Raw genomic sequence first — 19,379 nt, 5'->3', positions numbered from 1 at the left:
TTGCAAGATTTACTTTCTGTAGATAGCTCTTTTTACTTATGGCATACTCGTTTAGGACATGTTTTTGCTTCTCGTTTACAGTTTATGATCAAACACAATATGTTAGATTCCACTATTAAATCTTCCCCTCTTCGTGATTGTGTTGGTTGTAATCTTGGCAAACAATGTCATTTACCCTTTACATTGAGTCACTCAGTTACTTCCTCTCCCTTTGATCTTGTTCACTCTGATGTTTGGGGACCCGCACCTATATCCACCAAAGGTGGGGCTCGCTATTATGCATTGATTGTCAATGATTTTACTCGTTTCTCTTGGATATTTCTTATGCATCGAAAATCAGACTTCTATTCTATTTATGTTCAATTTTGTGCTATGGTGCGAACCCATTTTTCCACTCACATTAAATTTTTTTGCTCTGATTTGGGTGGTGAATATATGTCATCCTTATTGAATGATTTTCTGAAGTCTGAGGGCACTATTCATCAGTTGTCTTGTCCTTATACACCTCAACAGAATGGTGTTGCACAACGTAAACATCGTCATCTTATTGAAACCGCTCGCTCTTTACTCCTCCATGCCTCTGTCCCTTCTGAATTTTGGGGGGAAGCCCTTCATACTGCCACTTATTTGATTAATCGAATTCCGTCATTTTTTTCTGGCAGTATCTCTCCTTTTGAACGGTTGTATGGTGTTCGTCCTACCTATGATCACTTGCGAGTCTTTGGTTGTGCCTGCTTTGTTTTATTACCCCCTTCCTGTCGCATTAAATTGTCTGCCAAATCTGCATTGAGTGTGTTTCTAGGTTATGGTTTTGGTAAAAAAGGATACCGATGTTATCATCCTGAGTCTGGTAGACTCTTTGTTTCTCGCAATGTTAAGTTTTTGGAACAGTTCTGTTACTTTCGGATTCCGTTGTCTACTCCTGGTTTGCATGATACAGAATTGTTACACATTGATCCATTTGTGCCTGATGAGCTCCATGATGACCAGTTAATCATTCACCATCCGTCCACTGATTCACCCCTCCATTTGGAGGTCTCCTCTACTATTCCTTCACAACAGTCACATGCAGGTACTGACTTACCTTCTCCTATGGCGCCTCTCCCTCTCGACTCTCTGGACTCTGGTTATCCGCATCTTGCCACCCCTCGCATTTCCACTCGTGTTCGCCGTCCCCCTCAGAGGTATAGTCCATCTTCCTATGTGTTCTCTTCCCCCTATCGAACATTTTTTCCTAAGATTCATTCTTTTGTTGAGCCTAAGTCATACAAGGAAGCTGTATCCGATGCAAATTGGCGACAAGCTATTAATGATGAGCTCACCGCCCTGCACCAAACAGGTACCTGGGAGTTGGTTCAACTTCCTCCAGGTAAGCATGCTATTGGTTGTAAATGGATTTTCAAAATCAAAAATCAATCTGATGGTGCACTTGAGCGATACAAAGCTCGGTTATTTGCAAAAGGATTCTCCCAAACAAAAGGCCTTGACTATGATGAGACTTTTGCTCCAGTTGCTCAAAGGAAGACCATTCGCACCTTGATTTCTATTGCAGCGGTTCAAAAATGGCATCTTCATCAAATTGATGTTAAAAATGCCTTTTTAAATGGTGATTTGACCAAGGAGGTATATATGCGGCCACCACCAGGTCTTCCTCATCCTACTGGTTATGTTTGCCGCCTTCGACGGGCTTTATATGGTCTCAAACAAGCTCCCCGCGCTTGGTTTGCGAAGTTCAGTTCCTCTTTGACCAGCCTTGGCTTTGTTGCTTCCAACTATGATTCTGCCGTGTTAATTCGTAAAATCGTTGTGGGGCATATTGTGGTCCTTCTATATGTTGATGATATGATTGTGACTGGTGATGATGAAGCTGGCATTTCCGACCTTAAACAACAACTTCATTCTCTCTTTTAAATGAAGGATCTTGGATATTTACAGTATTTTTTGGGTATTGAGGTTGCCTATTCTCCTAAAGGTTATATTTTGTCTCAATCCAAATACATCTCTGAAGTGATCAGTCATGCAGGATTGACAGATGATTGGATTATGGATTCTCCGATTGAACTCAATCATCGCCTTAGCCCTACAGATGGTGACTTGTTGTCAGATGTTACCCGATACAGAGAGGTAGTTGGGTCCCTAGTTTACTTGATGGTAACCTGTCCTGATATTACCTATGTTGTTCATATGGTTAGTCAGTCTGCTTCCGCCCCTTGTACCACTCATTGGACAGCCGTTCTCCGTATCTTATGCTACTTACGTGGCACTGTACATCATGGCTTACTTTTGTCTTCCACCTCTGATTTGGTTCTCACTGGTTATTCTGATGCTGATTGCGCTGGTGATCCGACAGATCAAAAATCTACTACTGGGTATTGTATCTTCCTTGGCAATTCTTTGGTGGCTTGGAAGAGTAAGAAACAATCTGTTGTCTCTCGCTCTTCTGCCGAGGCAGAATATCGGGCTATGGCCACCACTACTGCTGAGTTAATTTGGTTTCACCGCTTACTCTAAGAACTTGGCTTTCCTCAACTGTCTACTACCCCTATGTTTTGTGATAATCAAAGTGCCATTCAGATTGCCAAGAATCCGGTTTTTCATGAGGGTACAAAGCATATTGAGATTGATCGTCACTTTGTGCGGCATCACTACTTACAAGGCTCTCTCACCTTGCCCTATGTTTCTTCCACATCTCAACTTGCGGACGTCTTCACCAAATCGCATCCAGCTCCTCGTTTTCATCATCTCATAGGCAAACTTATGTTACTTGCCCCTTCATAAGTTTGAGGGGGGGTGTTAATGTAAATATGTATATGTAAAGGGGCATACTTGTAAATTCTCTCTTCCTCTTCCTTTTCGAATAGGATTTCTCAAACCCGACGTTTTTCGTAATTTTTGAATGAGAGTTTGTTAATACAAAAACCTCTCTGAAATCAAAGAGATTTACAGCCAGCTCCTTGTTGTTCTCGTTGCTAACGGGAATTTGATCACTGGGTGCCATTGGCTCTTCACCTAGAAAGTCTTGTATCTCTAATTGGTATCAACTGATTGGTTTATTTCAAAGATCCCATCCCAAGCTTGTAGTGTTTCTATCTGGAAAGTTGTCATTCGAAGATGCTCTCCCTGGTTTTCTGCTATCCTAGTCTATTCAGAAGTTGGGACGACGACATCTTGCAAAATTAAATGTTTCCCAAAGTTAGGGAACTTGATTTAATCAAGGGCCTGACCGATACTTGGAGCTAGCCAAGTTAACCCAGTGAGCCAAGTGTCGTTTACTTTTTATTTCCCACTTGGGTTAACTTGAGCCAACTCGGACTGACTCAACCCAGTCTTGGTCAACTTGGTCCAGGTCAACCTGACTCGGCCCACTTGTTTTTTGCCTCAGTTATATGTATTTGGGTCCTAAATTCTATACTTGTTTCTTCCATGACTCAACTATATTGGTCTACTACTTGACTTAGCTCGACTCGGTCCCCATGTCTCTGGCTGGATTATTATCTTGAGGTAACAGCTTATTACTTAGCTCTAACATATTATTTGGTGCAACTTCCTTAGTTAGTGATGGACTATCTGCGAATTATTTTATGGGTCCTTTTTAAGTATTCTCATTTGTTTGGTACTTGTTATTTGGCCCAGACCCATTTCAACTGCTGCTATTGTGTCTCTCTGATTGAGACATTACTATTGAAGGAGGACTTCTTGGTTGTTGATTGTTGTCAGCATAGGCTATATTGATGAAGAAGAAAGCATATTTTGGCCCTAGAATATTATCTTCTGGTGATTACCTTGTACCCCCTTATTTGGCATTTTTTATTCCTACCATTTGAAAATCGGTGCCCTATGGAGGGACATCGTCATGGAAGAGTTTATTACTACACTTCTGAGCAATGCCTATAAACCCACTACTTACAAAGGATAGGAGTGTGCCCAACATCCAGTGTGAGTCAAGTCTATTATTCACCAAAGATGTATTTTTTAACTACCCCGAGAAAGAGGGTAGACTCTGTGTTCCACAATAGGTCTAATTTTCCGCCTATGAAATTGAACGAAAAGTATTTTTAATTATGACAAATCGACTGAAGTATGGAGCTATGTCTTACGGCTAAGAGTGATTTTACTCTCTCTTATATTATGCCATCTAGGTATCTAAGAGACCACCAGCTTGAGAGGGAGTGCTTGAAGATATGGTGGATTGCCATTTTATAAGGGAAAATCTAATATACCATATACAACAAGCTAGGCATTCATGATATTCTCTCACCCTCAGCTTGAGGGAAAATTCTTGGAAGATGGGCCCAAGCCCACACGATTAAGGAAGACCAACAAGTCCAAGTATGTGGAAGATGGGTTCAAGGTTCACAAACCAAGGAGAAGGCCCATAGGCACACACAATGATAACTTTATGATAAATAATGATTCACCTCATAAAGATGGCATTAATATAATTAGTTTAAGTTTTAGGGGTATAATTATAATATTGTAGGATTATTAAACTATAAATTGAGTTTTAGGGGAAGAGTTAAGACACAAGTCCATAACCTCTTTCTTCCTCCTGTGTTCTCCCAAATATGTTCTCTTCTTCTTTCTCCATGAGCTAAATTCATGAAGTCTTGAAAATCAACAAGATAAGTCTCTTTTTCTTGAAGTTAGTTACTCAATGATATTTCCATAATTGAAGCCTGGAAAGTGTTTGCTTTATGTCCAATTTGTGCATGAAATTTATGTGCAGTAACTCATCACAAAACAACAGCATATCGATTGTATGGGGAAATCACTCAGTTTCTTTTCATTACTGCTGGCACCGATTTACAACGTGGTTTATGCTTCTTCTTGTTGCATTGTCTTGAAAGATTGGTCATTACTAAATTAAGTTGACGTGTCCTTGAGTGTTTGAAGGATTTGAAAAATAAAATTGCGTTAGTTACGTAAATTCTGGTTTGTTTCATGCTACATGCCAGAAATTCAGCAATAAATATTGGATTGCAAGGATACTAGATTTCGTTTTTTATTTCGATTTTTCTGCCTTGATCAAGGTCGTATATGATTCACCTTGATAATAAAACAAGCTCTTAGTGTTTCTAGAAGTTCTGAAACTCAGAACAAGTTGAACAAGAAATAAAATATGTGAGCAAACCTGGTACTCGTGGAGAAGAAAACCAGATCCTCACGGTGGATTTTCTGTTTTTTTTTTAAGGACTTGCAATAATTCCAGCCAATCTTTTTTTGGATATCACTATTCCTGATGTTTCTTTTCTGTGAAAGACCTTCTATTTGAGGAAATTATCCACAAACAAGAAAGAGAAAGGAAGGCAATTTCCTCCTATGAGAGTGCATGATTGACGCACATGCAAAGGAGGAAAGTTGCCTAATTTACGAAAGCTTGCTTTTAAGAAAGGGGCTTGGTGAAAACCTCCAGAGCCTCCCGTTGACTTCCAAGAGGGAAAAAAAAAACGAACAGAATCTCTCTGTTAATGAAATCTCTCTGTTTTTTTCTTTCTAAAATTCGGCAACTACCGTTCTTCTCTCAACTCTCCATCTTTAAAGGATTACATCTAAAAATCGGGAAACAAACTATGACGGGATTGCCAATATAGAAACCGAGTCTTACGGGAAATCAATTAAACAACTTAACAACGCCTAAAGATTTTAGCAACTAAATAAATCCTATCTCCATGATTTAAGGAGTATCTTCTGCCTGTGATCTGTGCTCTCTATTTGCATCAATTGCTGGCCACTCAGGAGAACTTGACTCCGGCAAGTTTTGAAGAACATAGGCAGCAAATAAGTTGGGGTGAAGTCGATTGAGTTCCGAAGCTTGTAGCCAAACGGAATCAGATTGGGGATGATTTTTCCATTGTACTAAAAAATTCTAATATCCTCCACGTCGTGTAGTAACAAACTGGTGATCGAGTATTGACGCTATTTCATCTCTTGGGCCGGTATTCTTTGGAACACGAATAACTACATCGTGTGGGGTAATTAGATCTGAGGCTGTTGGCACTGGGTCTTCCGGATCATGAAATTGAGTGAGATCGTCAATGTTGAAAACAGGACTAATGCCATAGTCAGCAGGTAAGTTAATGACGTAGGCGTTAGGACCCAACTTCTTAACCACCTTAAAAGGTCCTGCACTTCAAGCATGTAACTTGTTGAAACTCCCATGAGGAAAACGTTCAGGCTTTAATCATATAAGAACCCTATCGCCAACCTGAAATTGCCTGTCCTTCTGCTTAGTATTTGCAGCGGTAAAATATGCTTCAATGCTGAGGGACAGACGCCGCTTAACTTTCTCATGGATATCCTTCATGTAAGTAGAGAAATCAAACGCAGCTTCACTGAGTCGAGAAGGCATTGTTAGAGTGTGGAGGTCCAATGGAGTTTTGGGGCGAAAACCATATATCACTTCAAATGGTGTGCAACCACTGGAACGATTAACAGAGTTATTGAAAGCAAATTCCGCTTGCGGTAATACGAAGTTCCAACTTGCTGCATGGTCTGCTTACTAAACATCTTAATAAATTTCCCAAACTCTGATTGGTCACTTCGGTTTGGCTGTCAAATTGAGGATGAAATGCACTGGAAAACAGGAGTTTTGTCCCCATTTTTGCCCACAAAGTCTTCCAAAAATAACTCATGAACTTAACATCCCGATCGGACACTATGGTAGCTGGAAAGCCATGCAGCCGAATAACTTCTTGTAAAAATAGTGTTGCTGTTTTGGAAGCATCGTAAGTCTTGTGACAAGGAATGAAATGAGCCATCTTCGAAAAATGATCCACCACAACCATTATGGAATCATGCTGTCGTAGGGTCTTGGGTAATCCAAGCACAAAATCCATACTAAGGTGCTGCCAAGGCCTATCTGGAATGGGAACCACCACTTTATGCACGTTGCGACGTAGTCGGGGCCAAAAGAACCTGTCAGAGACCATGACAAATGTTTTATCAACACCGAAACGTCCTGCTAATCCCCCTCCATGAAGCTTTGAAATAACGAATTCTCTAAAAGAGCCGCACGGAATACATAGTCAATTGCCGTGGAATAGAGAGCCATCTTTGACTGAGAATTCTTTATTAGTTGCATTCGAGTTTTCCGTGAGCTGATGGCAAATAGCGCCAAAGTCAGCATCTGTAGAATATTGCGGCATAAAGCTGTCAAAGTCCAAAGTATTAACTGACGATATCACCAGCAAATGGGGCCTCCTGCTTAAGGCGTCTGAGACTCTATTTTCAGTTCCAGACTTATGCTTGATAACGAAGTCAAATTGTTGTAGAAAATCCATCCACCGAGCATGCCGTGTGGTCATCTTACTTTGAGCATTCAAATTTTTTAACGAATCATGATCAGTAAAGAGAATGAATTCTCTATGAATCAAGTAAGGATGCCAATGTTTAAGAGCTGGAATCAAAGCATAAAATTCCATATCATACGCCGAATAGCGCCGACGGGCCTCATTGAGTTTCTCACTATAGAAGGCAATAGGATGTGCTTCTTGGCTGAGTACTCCTCCCACACCTACATGCGATGCGTCACATGCAATTTCAAATATTTTGGAAAAATCTGGAAGCTTCAAAACGGGGGCCTCTCCCATTTTCGTTTTGATCTCATTGAAGGCGTTATTGGCAGATGCAGTCTACAAAAATTGTTTTGACTTCAAACACTCGGTGATGGGGGCCATGATGGTACTGAAGTTCCGTATAAAACGCTGATAGAATATTGCCAGCCCATGAAAGCTGCGCACTTCAAAAAAATTACGAGGAGCTGGCCAACTTTTTATTGCTTGAACCTTGGCAAGATCGGCTTCCACCCCTTGGTTTGAAATAATAAACCCCAAGAAATACACCCGCTTCTTCATAAAAGAACACTTGCCATGGTTTATAAAGAGTTGTTCTCTTTTTAGTGTTTCCAAGACTTGCTGCACATGGTCTAAATGATCCTACAAACAATGGCTAAAAATCAAAATATCATCGAAATAGACAACTACGAATTTTCCCAAGAAAGGTTTGAGTGCTTGCGTCATGACACCCATAAATGTGCTTGGCGCGTTGGTTAGTCCGAAGGGCATGACCAACCACTCAAATAAACCCTCTTTTGTTTTGAAAGCCGTCTTCCACTCATCTCTGGGACGGATTCGAATTTGATGATACCCACAACGAAGATCAATTTTTGTAAAGATGGATGCTCCACTCAATAAATCTAACATGTCATCAAGTCGGGGAATAGGAAACCGGTACTTCACCGTTATTTTGTTAATCGCTCGGCTATCAATGCACATCCTCCAAGTATTGTCTTTCTTGGGGTGTAAGTAGAACTGCTATGGCGCAAGGGTTAAGACTTTCTCGGATGCACCCACTGTCAAGCAATTGCTGAATTTGTCGATTGAGTTCTTCATTTTCTTTGGGACTCATACGGTAATGTGGGAGATTGGGCAAGGAAGAACCTGGGAGTAGATCAATGGCATGTTGCACCGCTCGCAATGGTGGTAGCTATCTCAGCATCTCATCGGGCATGATGTCTTGGAACTTCTCTAGCATCTTTGTAAATTTGTTGGATAATACCATCATCTTGTTTAACCTCTCGGTTCACCACCAACAGCACGAGTTGTTCTCCTTTTAGAGCTTGAGTAAACTGCTGAATGGTTAGCACTGGAACAACCTTTTCTGTTTTTGTTTGTTTCGGTTGGGTCTCAAACTCAGAAATCTGCAAAGGGTTTAAAACGAATTTCTTGCCATTAAATTTAAAGGTGTAAGAATTGGCATACCCATCATAAAACACCTTTCTGTCATAGAGCCAAGGTCGACCCAACAATAAGTGACAAAAGGTCATATGGATCACAGCACACCAGGCCTCATTCGTATAGTTTCTTTCCAATGCAAACTTCATCAAGCAACGATGTTTTACCAAGATGTGGTTATCTTCATTAACCCAACTTACTCGATATGGGGTGGGGTATTTTAAAACTGTCAAACCCAAGCACTCCACCGAATCATTAGAGATAACATTCATTCCACTCCCGTTGTCAATGATGACATTTAAAGCACGACCACCATGTTCCATGCGGGTATGGAAAATGTTGGTGCGCCTCCAATCAGAACCACCACCTTTGTACTTCTGTTTTGTGCCAGTCAAAACTCGGTGGATCACACAACTGGGTAGATTGATTGCTTCCAAGTGTTCCTCATCTTCACTATAATTTTCTTCGTACTCTTCATCTTCAACTCCTTCAACTATATCAACCATTCTAAATTCTTTTTCCCACACAAAAGCCATTTTTTTCTTTCGTAGGACAGACTACAGCAAAATGTCCAAATCCCTTGCACTTGTAGCATTGTGGTCCATCACCCGTAAGTTTGGCCTTTCCTCTTCGGTCACCAACCACGACGTGTCTACCTTGGTTTGTGAGAAGAGGTGATTTCTGGAATTGTTGTGTTGATGTGCGTTCCTGCCTGGGATCTGTAGATGATGTGCGTTTCCTGATGAAGAATCCCAGTTGTTTTCAACTCATAAGGCCAATTGATAAGCTTCATCAATATTTAGAAGTCGTGCTATCAGCATCTCTTTACGTAAGCCAGTGCGGTAACGAGCTAGTGTTTGTTGCTCATTTTCCACCACCTTGCTACGAAGAGTCAGTTCATGGAAACGGTCTGTATACTAATCAATAGTCAATATTCCTTGCCTCAGTTGCAGCATCTCTTCAAACATGAGTTGCTCATAATCAATATGCAAATACTTCACTTTTAGCCTTTCCTTCATTTCGCCCCAATTAGACACTGGCGCACATTGAGTACGACATAGTTGTTCTTCCACGCTACTCCACCAGGCTCGTGCATGTCCTTTTAATTTCATATGAACATAACGAACTTTTCTATTCTCGAACACGGAGAACCAATCAAAATGAACTTCATGATCGCCAAATCCCCTGTTCCTCTCCCTGTATTCTTCATCCTCTTCTTTCCCTTCACTGCCATTTACTTCATCTTCCGAAGGAGGTTTACGCACTCTCCTATTTTGAGGTCCAAACTCATCTCGAGTTCGACGTTCCTCCATTGTATCTAGCCTTTGATTAATCTGTTCCAAAATAGAAGCGAGATGGTTGCTCTATGCTTGAAGCTGGGGAAGATCAGTGTTTGGATTTTGGTTATTCGAAATATTGTACGAATTACCACTGCGAGTAACTGGCATGAAACATTGTGTTCCTTGAAGAAAGAAACCTTGCTCCAAGAGGCCTTCGAACGTGACGCCTCAGTGTTTGTGTGTTTTGTAGATAAAGGAAATAAATCCTTCGTTGATGGCGTCCTTTGTTTTGGAAATAAATCCTTGGGTTCGATTCAATTGGTTTTGGCTCGGCTCGACTCAAATTAAATCTTGGCTCGGCTCGGCTCAAATTAAATCGCTGATTTAATTCAGCATTCGTCTTCTCCGTTTGTTCTTCGGACCAAAAGAAAAATTTATGTCGCTAACGAAACAAAAAAATTTATGCTAAGAAATTTAGCGAAAGAAATACCAGATAACGATGGTATCGACGGCAGCAATGGCAACGCAACGACAAGGAAGGTTTGCGGCGGCAACTTTGATTTCGGGATTTCTTCCCGGCGGCAACGGCAGATTTGCAGCGGCGACTCTGAAGCTCTGGTTTTCGAAACCAAGTGAGGGCGAGGTGGACGAAGATCTTAGCGATAGAAATCTCTCTGATGTTGATATCAGAAACAAGGAACCGGAGACGGAGAAGCCTTTTGAAACGCTAATGGAGACAAACGGTTGCGACGAGAAGGTCGCCAGAGATTTTTTTTTTTCTAGAGCAGCTATTTCAGGATCGGAATGTACGCTCTGATACCAAAATGGTGAAAACCTCCAGAGCCAACCTCCCGTTGACATCCAAGAGGGGAAAAAAATGAACAGAATCTCTCTACTAATGAAATCTCTCTGTTTTTTTCTTTCTGAAATTCGGCAACTATCATTGTTCTCTCAACTCTCCATCTTTAAAGGATTACATCTAAAACTCAGGAAACAAACTATGACAGGATTGCCGATATAGCAACCAAGGCTTATAGGAAATCAATTAAAAAACTTAACAACGCCTAAAGATTTTAGCAACTAAATAAATCCTATCTCCATAATTTAAGGAGTATTTTCCACCTGTGATCTGTGCTCTCTATTTGCATCAATGCTGTTGTTTGACACCCGCATGAGCTTCCTCCTTGATGATTAAGGAGTGCATGAAGGTTCCCTAAGATTGAAGTTACAGTCCAGCTCACATCATTATAGGGTGTCCTAAACTCTATTAATTCATACATATGTATTTCAATCCTGCATGCGTACATAGGTATTAGTGCAAAGAGCAGAGATCAGCACAAGGCCAACACCTTCACGTCTGATTTCAGTGGTTTATGATTCTCATAATATATCTCTTTTTTCAAACTTTATAAGGACAAGAGTCCTCTTAATACTTGATTATTTGATCGATATTTCAAGACTGAAGATTTAAGTGGTGAGAGTGATGTACTTAAATTCACTAAGGTTCATTTGAAAGGATTATCGAACTATCCAAGTTGGTCTTAATAAGTTAGGTGTTTTCTTATTACTCGAGTTTTATTGGGGTCACTTGTCTAAGCCACCTCCACCTCCACCTCCACCAATGGATGTAGAAGATAGTATACATATGAAATGGCTTAAAGAGGATACACTTGTTATTAGTTGGTTGATTAACAGTATAGAAGAAAGTGTTGAAAATAATGTCATTCATATTGAGATAGCTAAAAAAGTGTAGGATACCTATGCAATGTTTTATTCTAATGATGATAGCTTGCAAAAACTATACGATGCTTTTTAGACAATGTATAATACAAAACAGGGGGAAAACTTGCATGATTACCTTGCCAGATATAGGGGACTTATTCAATAATGGAAATTTCCTCAGCCCTATTCAAGTATTATCATGGTTCAGGAAAAACAACGGGAATCATTAGTAGCCTCTATTTTTCATGCTAATATGAAACGACATCTTGAGGTAGCTAAAACTCAAATTCTTAGATCTGCTACTCTTCCCTCTTTTGATTATATATTAGTCACATTGATACATATCCTAGATACATACTCCACCTCACAAATTGTTGTTGCATCAGCCATGTACTAAAATAATAGGTGTGGAATTCCAAGAAATAGGGGACGAGGCAGAAATTCAAAAAGTGGCCAAGGAAGAGGTAGTAGGATTGGACAAAACTCTTCTAGACCTGACAATCAGATTTCAACTTACGATGGGGGATTAATTCACTTGGTTGACACGTGTAGGAAAATTCAAGGTAAACCAAATTGGGTTACAAAAAATCAAATTTCTGCAAATAATGGAGGCAAGAATGAAGTCAAACTAGAGACTCATAAAGGCAAGAAGACCAGATCCGAAGAAGATTTTGAATCACTTTAGAGGTTAAAGAAATATGATGGTCCCTACCCCAAAAAAGGCCTCTCCTACTATTGCAACACCTACTACAATAGGTATGGTCTCTGCTACTTCACTTTCTTCATCCTGCATTATTGTGTTATGCATGCAATAAAATTATTATTTTAGTTGTTTTCTTCAATTTACTTTATTTTATTTCAGTTTTAGGTCACAGGGGTATTTTTGGAATTATTTATTCATAGGGATATTTTTGGAATATTTTATTCATAGAGATATTTTTTAATATTTTATTAAACCCTAACAGGGTGAACCCTATTTAAGGGGTAAGAGTAATGAGAAGGACAAGCTTTGAGAATTAGGTTAAATCTAGCGTAAACAGGTTTGAGATCACCTTCTTGATCTCGAGGTTAGAGTTTTCCTCAAAAACCCACGTATTCTCTCATCCTCCATTGATCTTCATCTCCCCCATGTCTTCTTACTATCCCTACGGTAATGCATGGTAGACCCGTAACCCGTGGCAGATCCCAGATCCTCCCAACGAATCCTTGTGTCAGATCTGGGACTGTAACAACTGGTAACAAAGTAGGAACACAATGGGTTATTCTAAATCTCAAGAAAGATGGATTGCTATGGGTAAGGAATTGGAAGAAATACGAGCACGGTTAGATGCGTCCATTGCATGTTATGATAGAAAACAACTCATTGCCGCAGTCGCTCGAGACGCTGGCTCGGACAGGCAAGAGAAGCAAGGAATCAGAGACCTCTCTGCATCTCCAGCGGTGCCAACATCCGCAGTTGGGAATTCAGAAATTCCAAAAAAGGGAGAAATTCCGAAATCGTCGGCACCGGACGATTTGGGGGCGACCTCAAATCTGGACGGACAGAGAGGCTTGGCATCACAAAAAATCAAGATTTTCGCGCATGGAAATCCAAAGCCGAACGACGACAACGATTTGGGAAAATCGGAGGGGTATTCCCGAAACCCCTTATCACAGGCAACCAGAAGTCTTCCACAAGGGACACAAATCAAATCGCCCAGCAGAGAAGCCCCTAAGGGGTGTTGTTCGCCATCGGAGAAAGTTCAGTGGGCACCCAACCGCAACACCTTTCAGCCTGGGTTTGTCGATCTAGCAACCGGCATGGCGCGGAGCACATGGGAGAAAGGGCATAGTCTTGCTTCCCTTTGCTTATTATCTAGACCAGGTTGCTTCATTAGGCAGTGGTATTAGAACTCGTCCTCTATTTTTTTTTCAATCTGTGGGGAAGAAAGGGAAGATGTATTTCCCAAGAAAAATGTCATGTACTAGTATGCAATGAATCGGGGACACTATATTCATGGGGGTCTTGCAGATGGTCTTATTTTAGTTGCAGAAATGGTGGGACTAGGTTCTAGCACCAAACCCGGTGCCAAGCCAGCTTCAAAAAATAAAAGGTTGACTGCTGAAGTTACACTACTACAAAAGAAGTTACCAGTTTCAGACAAAGTCAAACAAGATCCGCCTCTTAGATTATCTTGAATCATGAACCATCGGCAAGGCACTAAATTTATTTCTTTTGATCCTCCAAGGGTGAATAGAGATTTTTTGTTTGCCATTTCAGTAGATTTGGACTGCATGACGAGCAGGTTGAGGTTGATATTATCATGGATGATACTCTGGTTCAGTAGCCACAGGGAACCACTGGGGTGGAAGAATTGGATGTTGATGATGAACCTCATGGGTCTTTTGTTTCTTCTTCTATGTATTTGTTGCACCAGGTCATGGGTGGGGGTTGATCCAGGTTCTGTTTTCAGCATGGTAAATCAGTAGCCAATCTCAACCACAGCATGTAGATGCCGATGTGGATGAGGGGAGGGATATGATTGATGATGTCAAGGATGGTTCAAGGGACTTGCATCCTGAGGCCTACCCTCTTGTTTGCAGAGCTGAGTTCATTTATTGGTTGCAGGAGAGTGTTTGCCACCGTGTGCAAGAGGAGTATCGAGGGAGGTTCGAGAAAGGTGCTGTCCTGGAGTTATTTGTGCTAGTTTTTCCGCCGCGTGGTTCTTCCAGAAATCATTTTGTGCTGCTGCTGCGGCTCTGCAGCCACCAGTGCTGCCACCAGTAGCACTGCTGCAACCAGTGCTGTTTATTCATAAAGTAGTTGCAGCAATGACGGCGCTTGTGCGGATGAGGCCAAGATGCTGTTGCTCTCTCCCTTTCTTGCTGCTATTGCAGTGAGGATATGGGCACCCCAGCAGCAACCACACACTGCAACATATTATGCCGCTCTATATGGTGTAAAGAAACAGGTCCATGGTTTGGACATGGCATTGGATAAGAAATTGAGTGCACCCCAGCAGCAACCACACACTGCAACATATTATGCCGCTCTATATGGTGTAAAGAAACAGGTCCATGGTTTGGACATGGCATTGGATAAGAAATTGAGTGCTTCAGGCACACCTGCCTTGCAAAGTGGCCCGCAGGTATACATGGCTATGCCTTTTAGCAATGTGAATCGTGTTGTTGGCACAATGCGAAGTCATGACGTGCCAGAAAGATACCATAGGTATGGGCTACCTAAAGATACCATAGGTATGCAGCTGACAGGAAGTGCTGGAAATTCTGTTGGAATTTCCATGACTCAGTTGCCTGCTGGACATTCAGTTGGAATTTCTATTGGAATTTCTGAAGTGTCATGGAGGGAGCTGCATGCCATTGATAATGGGATCAACACAGTTGTTCCTTTTCTGTTTGGGAAAGGGCTCAATTATCACCGATGGATTATGCATGCCATTGATAATGGGATCAACACAGTTGTTCCTTTTCTGTTTGGGAAAGGGCTCAATTATCACCGATGGATTATGCGGGCTCCAAGTGGCATGTTGGTGGAGATTATGAAGCATTTACCTCAACATCCAAACATAGTGCATTTGAGGGATACTTATGAGGATGATCCTGTCGTGCATCTTGTGCTGGAATTGTGTGCAGGAGGTGAATTGTTTGATCGTATGGTTGCTCGGGGACATTTTACAGAAAGGACTGCTGCTGGGCTTACCAGAACATGTGTGGAAGTAGTGCAGATGTGTCATAAGCATGGGGTCATGCACCGAGATCTCAAGCCTGAGAACTTCTACTGCTGGGCACCTGTATCTACTGCTAAGGATGCATTTGTGCTGTATGGTTCTGCTATTAGTGCAGTAACTACTGCTGGGTCTGCTCCTATTCCAATCAGCATTGGAATCGTGTTAGATTTCTCGTGGTATGAACCTTCTAGTAAGAGAATCGACGATATGGCAGCAGTTCAAAGGGCAAGAGATTTTCATCTTGGCTGCCTTCTGGAACCAAACAGATTTGGTCACTACCCCAGCTCAATGGAACTAACGGTAGGAGAGCGGCTCCAACAACTCTACTGGGTGAAATCAGATTGGAATAAAGATGAAAGAATGGCAGGTGATTGGGTGCACACTTTTGGAAAATGGAGTGGTGATCCCACTGATAAAGGCATCCAAACCTCTCCAAACTATATCTCTGCACAGCTTCCTCAGCTCTCTACCAAAGACAAGACGTTGGTCTTTCAATTTTCTGTTAAACATGAGCAGCAGCTTGATTCTGTCCCCATGAAGAGGAGCACCCTCCAGCAACTATGGCAGGATATGACGTTGGCTTCACTACTTATTGATCAAATTAACTACCTTGATGATTGGGCAGTACGGGATAGAGTGCATTCGGTGTCTTTGGTTGGGGCTACTGCAGCATTGGAAGCATGTCCTCTCCACCTTCCTGTCACTGATGGGGCGAGGGCATATGTACAGCTGGTGAAGGATTCAATTAGTTCAGCTGTTCATGTAGTGCCAACCATGGGTTCCTCAATGTCTCATTTACTGTCAAGAGCAGAGGAGCTGAATTCTCTGGTGTCAGCACTTGCTACCGTAGCAGCACTGGAGAGTGTCCTACTTGATGCATGTGGAGACCTATTAGCTTCAACAACAGCGATGCCTGTAAAGGAAAGTAGCCTCAGAACTCACCTTATACAACTCCAAACAAGCGCAGCTTCATGGGCTCTATCTATCTCAGCCATCGAATATTTGTTTACCGGCCAACAAAATGAAGAATTTCCTCGAGAATTTTTTTTTCTCTCGACCTGAAAAAAAATTCTAGAATGCTTGCTCCAGTTTTTGGGCGTCCAGAGAGCGCAAATGGCTGTCGCGGATGCTACTCGGGCACCGGTGAAGACGTCGGCATACAGACACTACTTCTGAGCTTGAGGACAAGCTCGTTCTTCCGGGGGGGGGGGGGGGGGGGGTGGGGGGGGGGGGGGGGGGGGGGTGTAATGTTATGCACACAATAAAATTATTATTTTGGTTGTTTTCTTTAATTTACTTTATTTTATTTCAGTTTTAGGTCATAGGGGTATTTTTGGAATTATTTATTCATAGGGATATTTTTGGAATATTTTATTCATAGGGATATTTTTGTAATATTTTATTAAACCCTAACAGGGTGAACCCTATTTAAGGGGTAAGATTAATGAGAAGGACAAGCTTTTAGAATTAGGTTAAATCTAGCGTAAACAGGCTTGAGATCACCTTCTTGATCTCGAGGTTAGGGTTTTTCTCAAAAACCCACGTATTCTCTCATCCTCCATTGATCTTCGTCTTCCCCATGTCTTCCTACTCTCCCTACAATAATGCATGGCAGACCCGTAACCTGTGGCAGATCCCAGATCCTCCGAACGAATCCTTATGTAAGATCCGGGACCGTAACATATTGATTCTTGGGCCTCCAAACATCTAACAAGTCATGGTAATCTTTTGAGTTCTATATATCCTTGTATGATTGAAAATTTTGTCTCTATAATAGATGGATCCCAAAAAAAAGTACATGGGGTGGGGTCCAACTTTGCTACACCTACACCTCACCTGCAAGATCTCCTTTTTGTTCCACAATTTTCTTTAAATGTCCTATGAGTTAGTCAGTTAATTTAATCATTCCATTACTTTTTCCTACTTGTGTTTTTTAGGACTTAGAGATAAAACAAGCGATTGATGGAGGTCATGAACAAGGGGGACTTTATTATCTCAATCAACCTATAGTTATGGCTACATCCAATTCTTAGATCAAAGCCCTTCAATAGAATAATGAATTAGGGCATCCATTTCTAAGGTCTCTCAAGCATATGTTTCCTTCTTTAAACTCTCTCTCTAGTTTGAATTGTGAAATTTGTCAATTAAGTAAACACTAGATGAGTACTTATTCCTCTCGAGTTGTTACTCTTTTTTCATTAGTCCATATTGAAGTGTGGGGACCTTTAAATATTTCTAATGTTTCTCAATCCAAGTACTTTATTACTTTTGTTGATGATTTTACTAGTGTAACATGGTTGTTTTTACTTAAGGACGGATATGAAGTCTTACCTTCCTTCAAATCCTTTTGTGCTAGAATTCTACTTAGTTTAATAAAAAATTATAAGTTCTTTGGTCCGACAATGTTAAGGAGTATATGTCAGGAGAATTTCAATCCTTTTGTAGGGACAACAACATCATTCATGAAACTTCTTGTGCCTACACACCACAACAAATGGTGTAGTTGAGAGAAAGAATATACATCTTCTTGAGGTTTCTTGGGCTCTTTTTCATCATAAGCATATGCCCCATTTTTACTGGCCACATACCATTCTTGTTGTTTGTTTTCTCATCAATAGGTTGCCTTCCTCTGTCCTTAATGATAGGTCACCATACTCCCAACTCTTTCCTGATGAAGACATGTTTTCCCTTCCTTTGAAGGTGTTTGGGGTTCGCATGTACTTATTTTTTTCATGTCACTTCTCCACATACCTCAGACCCGAAGGCTATTAAATGTATCTTTTTAAGCTACTGTCATACCCCAAAAAGGATATGTTTGTTATAATCCCTCTCTCCAAAAGATGTTTGTATTTAGAGATGCGACATTTTTTGAACAACAACCTTTGTACTTGGCTTGTTTTTCTTCGACTAATGAGTTCCTAAGCCTATTGTTCCTATCGAAGACTCAACATTTCATGGTAGTGATGCTTTATCTCTTTAGCCCCTTGAAGCCTTGGATGATACCACTCCTAAGGATTTTACAAATCTTTTGAGGTAAGTCCTTCTCCTCCTATTTTTGGTCCTTAATTTGATACTAGACTTATTGCTCTTTGGAAAGAACCTAAGTCTTACACTTGACCATCTACTTCTCACCCCACCTCAAATTGATAATCTACTCATCGGTTATCTCCATATTTTTGTCGCTTCCTTGCTTGTATTTTTTGTTACTATTCCACAATCGTATATGGAGGCCCTCTAGCATTCAGGATGGAAAACAACATGGAAGAAGAAATGGCAACTCTTTATGAAAATCATGCTTAGAAACTAGTTCCACTTCCATCAAATAAATAGCTGGTGAGATGTAAGTGGATATTCATAGTGAAACAAAATCCGGATGGTTCTGTGGGTCACCTTAAAGCAAGACTTGATGCCAAAGGATTTACTTAGTGCTCTGGTGCCAACTATGAGGAGACATTCTCTCCTGTAGCCAAATTGAACTCGGTACATATTTTATTATCTCTTGTTGATAACTCTCGTTGGTCTGCGTATCAGCTCGGTGTGAAAAAATGTCCTTAATGAAGATATTAAAGAGGAATACATGAAGCAACCACCTAGATTTGTGGTAGAGGAGGAGTTGGTAGCAGGGGGAGTTGGTATGCTGCCTATAGAAGTCTTTATATGGTCTAAAGTAGTCTCCACGTGCTTGGTTTGATAAGTTTACTCAAGTAATACTTCATTTTGGGTTCATGAGGTGCTTCGTGGATCATTCAATACTTGTCGAACACACTAACAAGGGTGTGGTGCTACTTGTTGTGTATGTGGATGATATTATTTTAACAGGAAGTGACACTAATAATATAAGTCAAATCAAACACAAAATATGCAGTGAGTTCAAGACAAAATATTTGGAGCTCCACAAATACTTTCTTGGTATTCAA

General features: G+C 41.0%; 1 protein-coding gene across 1 annotated transcript; it reads left to right on the top strand.

Annotated features, from left to right (window-relative positions):
* The first annotated feature begins 1,911 nt into the window (after nt 1-1,911).
* On the top strand, nt 1,912-2,511 carry LOC137937297 (uncharacterized mitochondrial protein AtMg00810-like). The gene has a single exon (XM_068782375.1). The coding sequence runs from the start codon at nt 1,912-1,914 to the stop codon at nt 2,509-2,511; it is 600 nt and encodes a 199-aa protein (XP_068638476.1).
* Nucleotides 2,512-19,379: the final 16,868 nt, after the last annotated feature.

This window comes from Aristolochia californica, unplaced genomic scaffold (assembly GCF_029961685.1).
Source record: "Aristolochia californica isolate CCGP_79_NKW_82.1479 unplaced genomic scaffold, dmAriCali1.0.hap1 SCAF_7, whole genome shotgun sequence".
NCBI classification, from domain to species: domain Eukaryota; kingdom Viridiplantae; phylum Streptophyta; class Magnoliopsida; order Piperales; family Aristolochiaceae; genus Aristolochia; species Aristolochia californica.
The sequence above is the reverse complement of the archived record's forward strand: the minus strand, read 5'-3'. Positions and strand labels throughout refer to the sequence as shown.

Bases quoted from the DNA above. Each gene is read 5' to 3' on its own strand.
- LOC137937297 (XM_068782375.1), top strand. From the start codon at position 1,912: ATGAAGGATCTTGGATATTTACAGTATTTTTTGGGTATTGAGGTTGCC.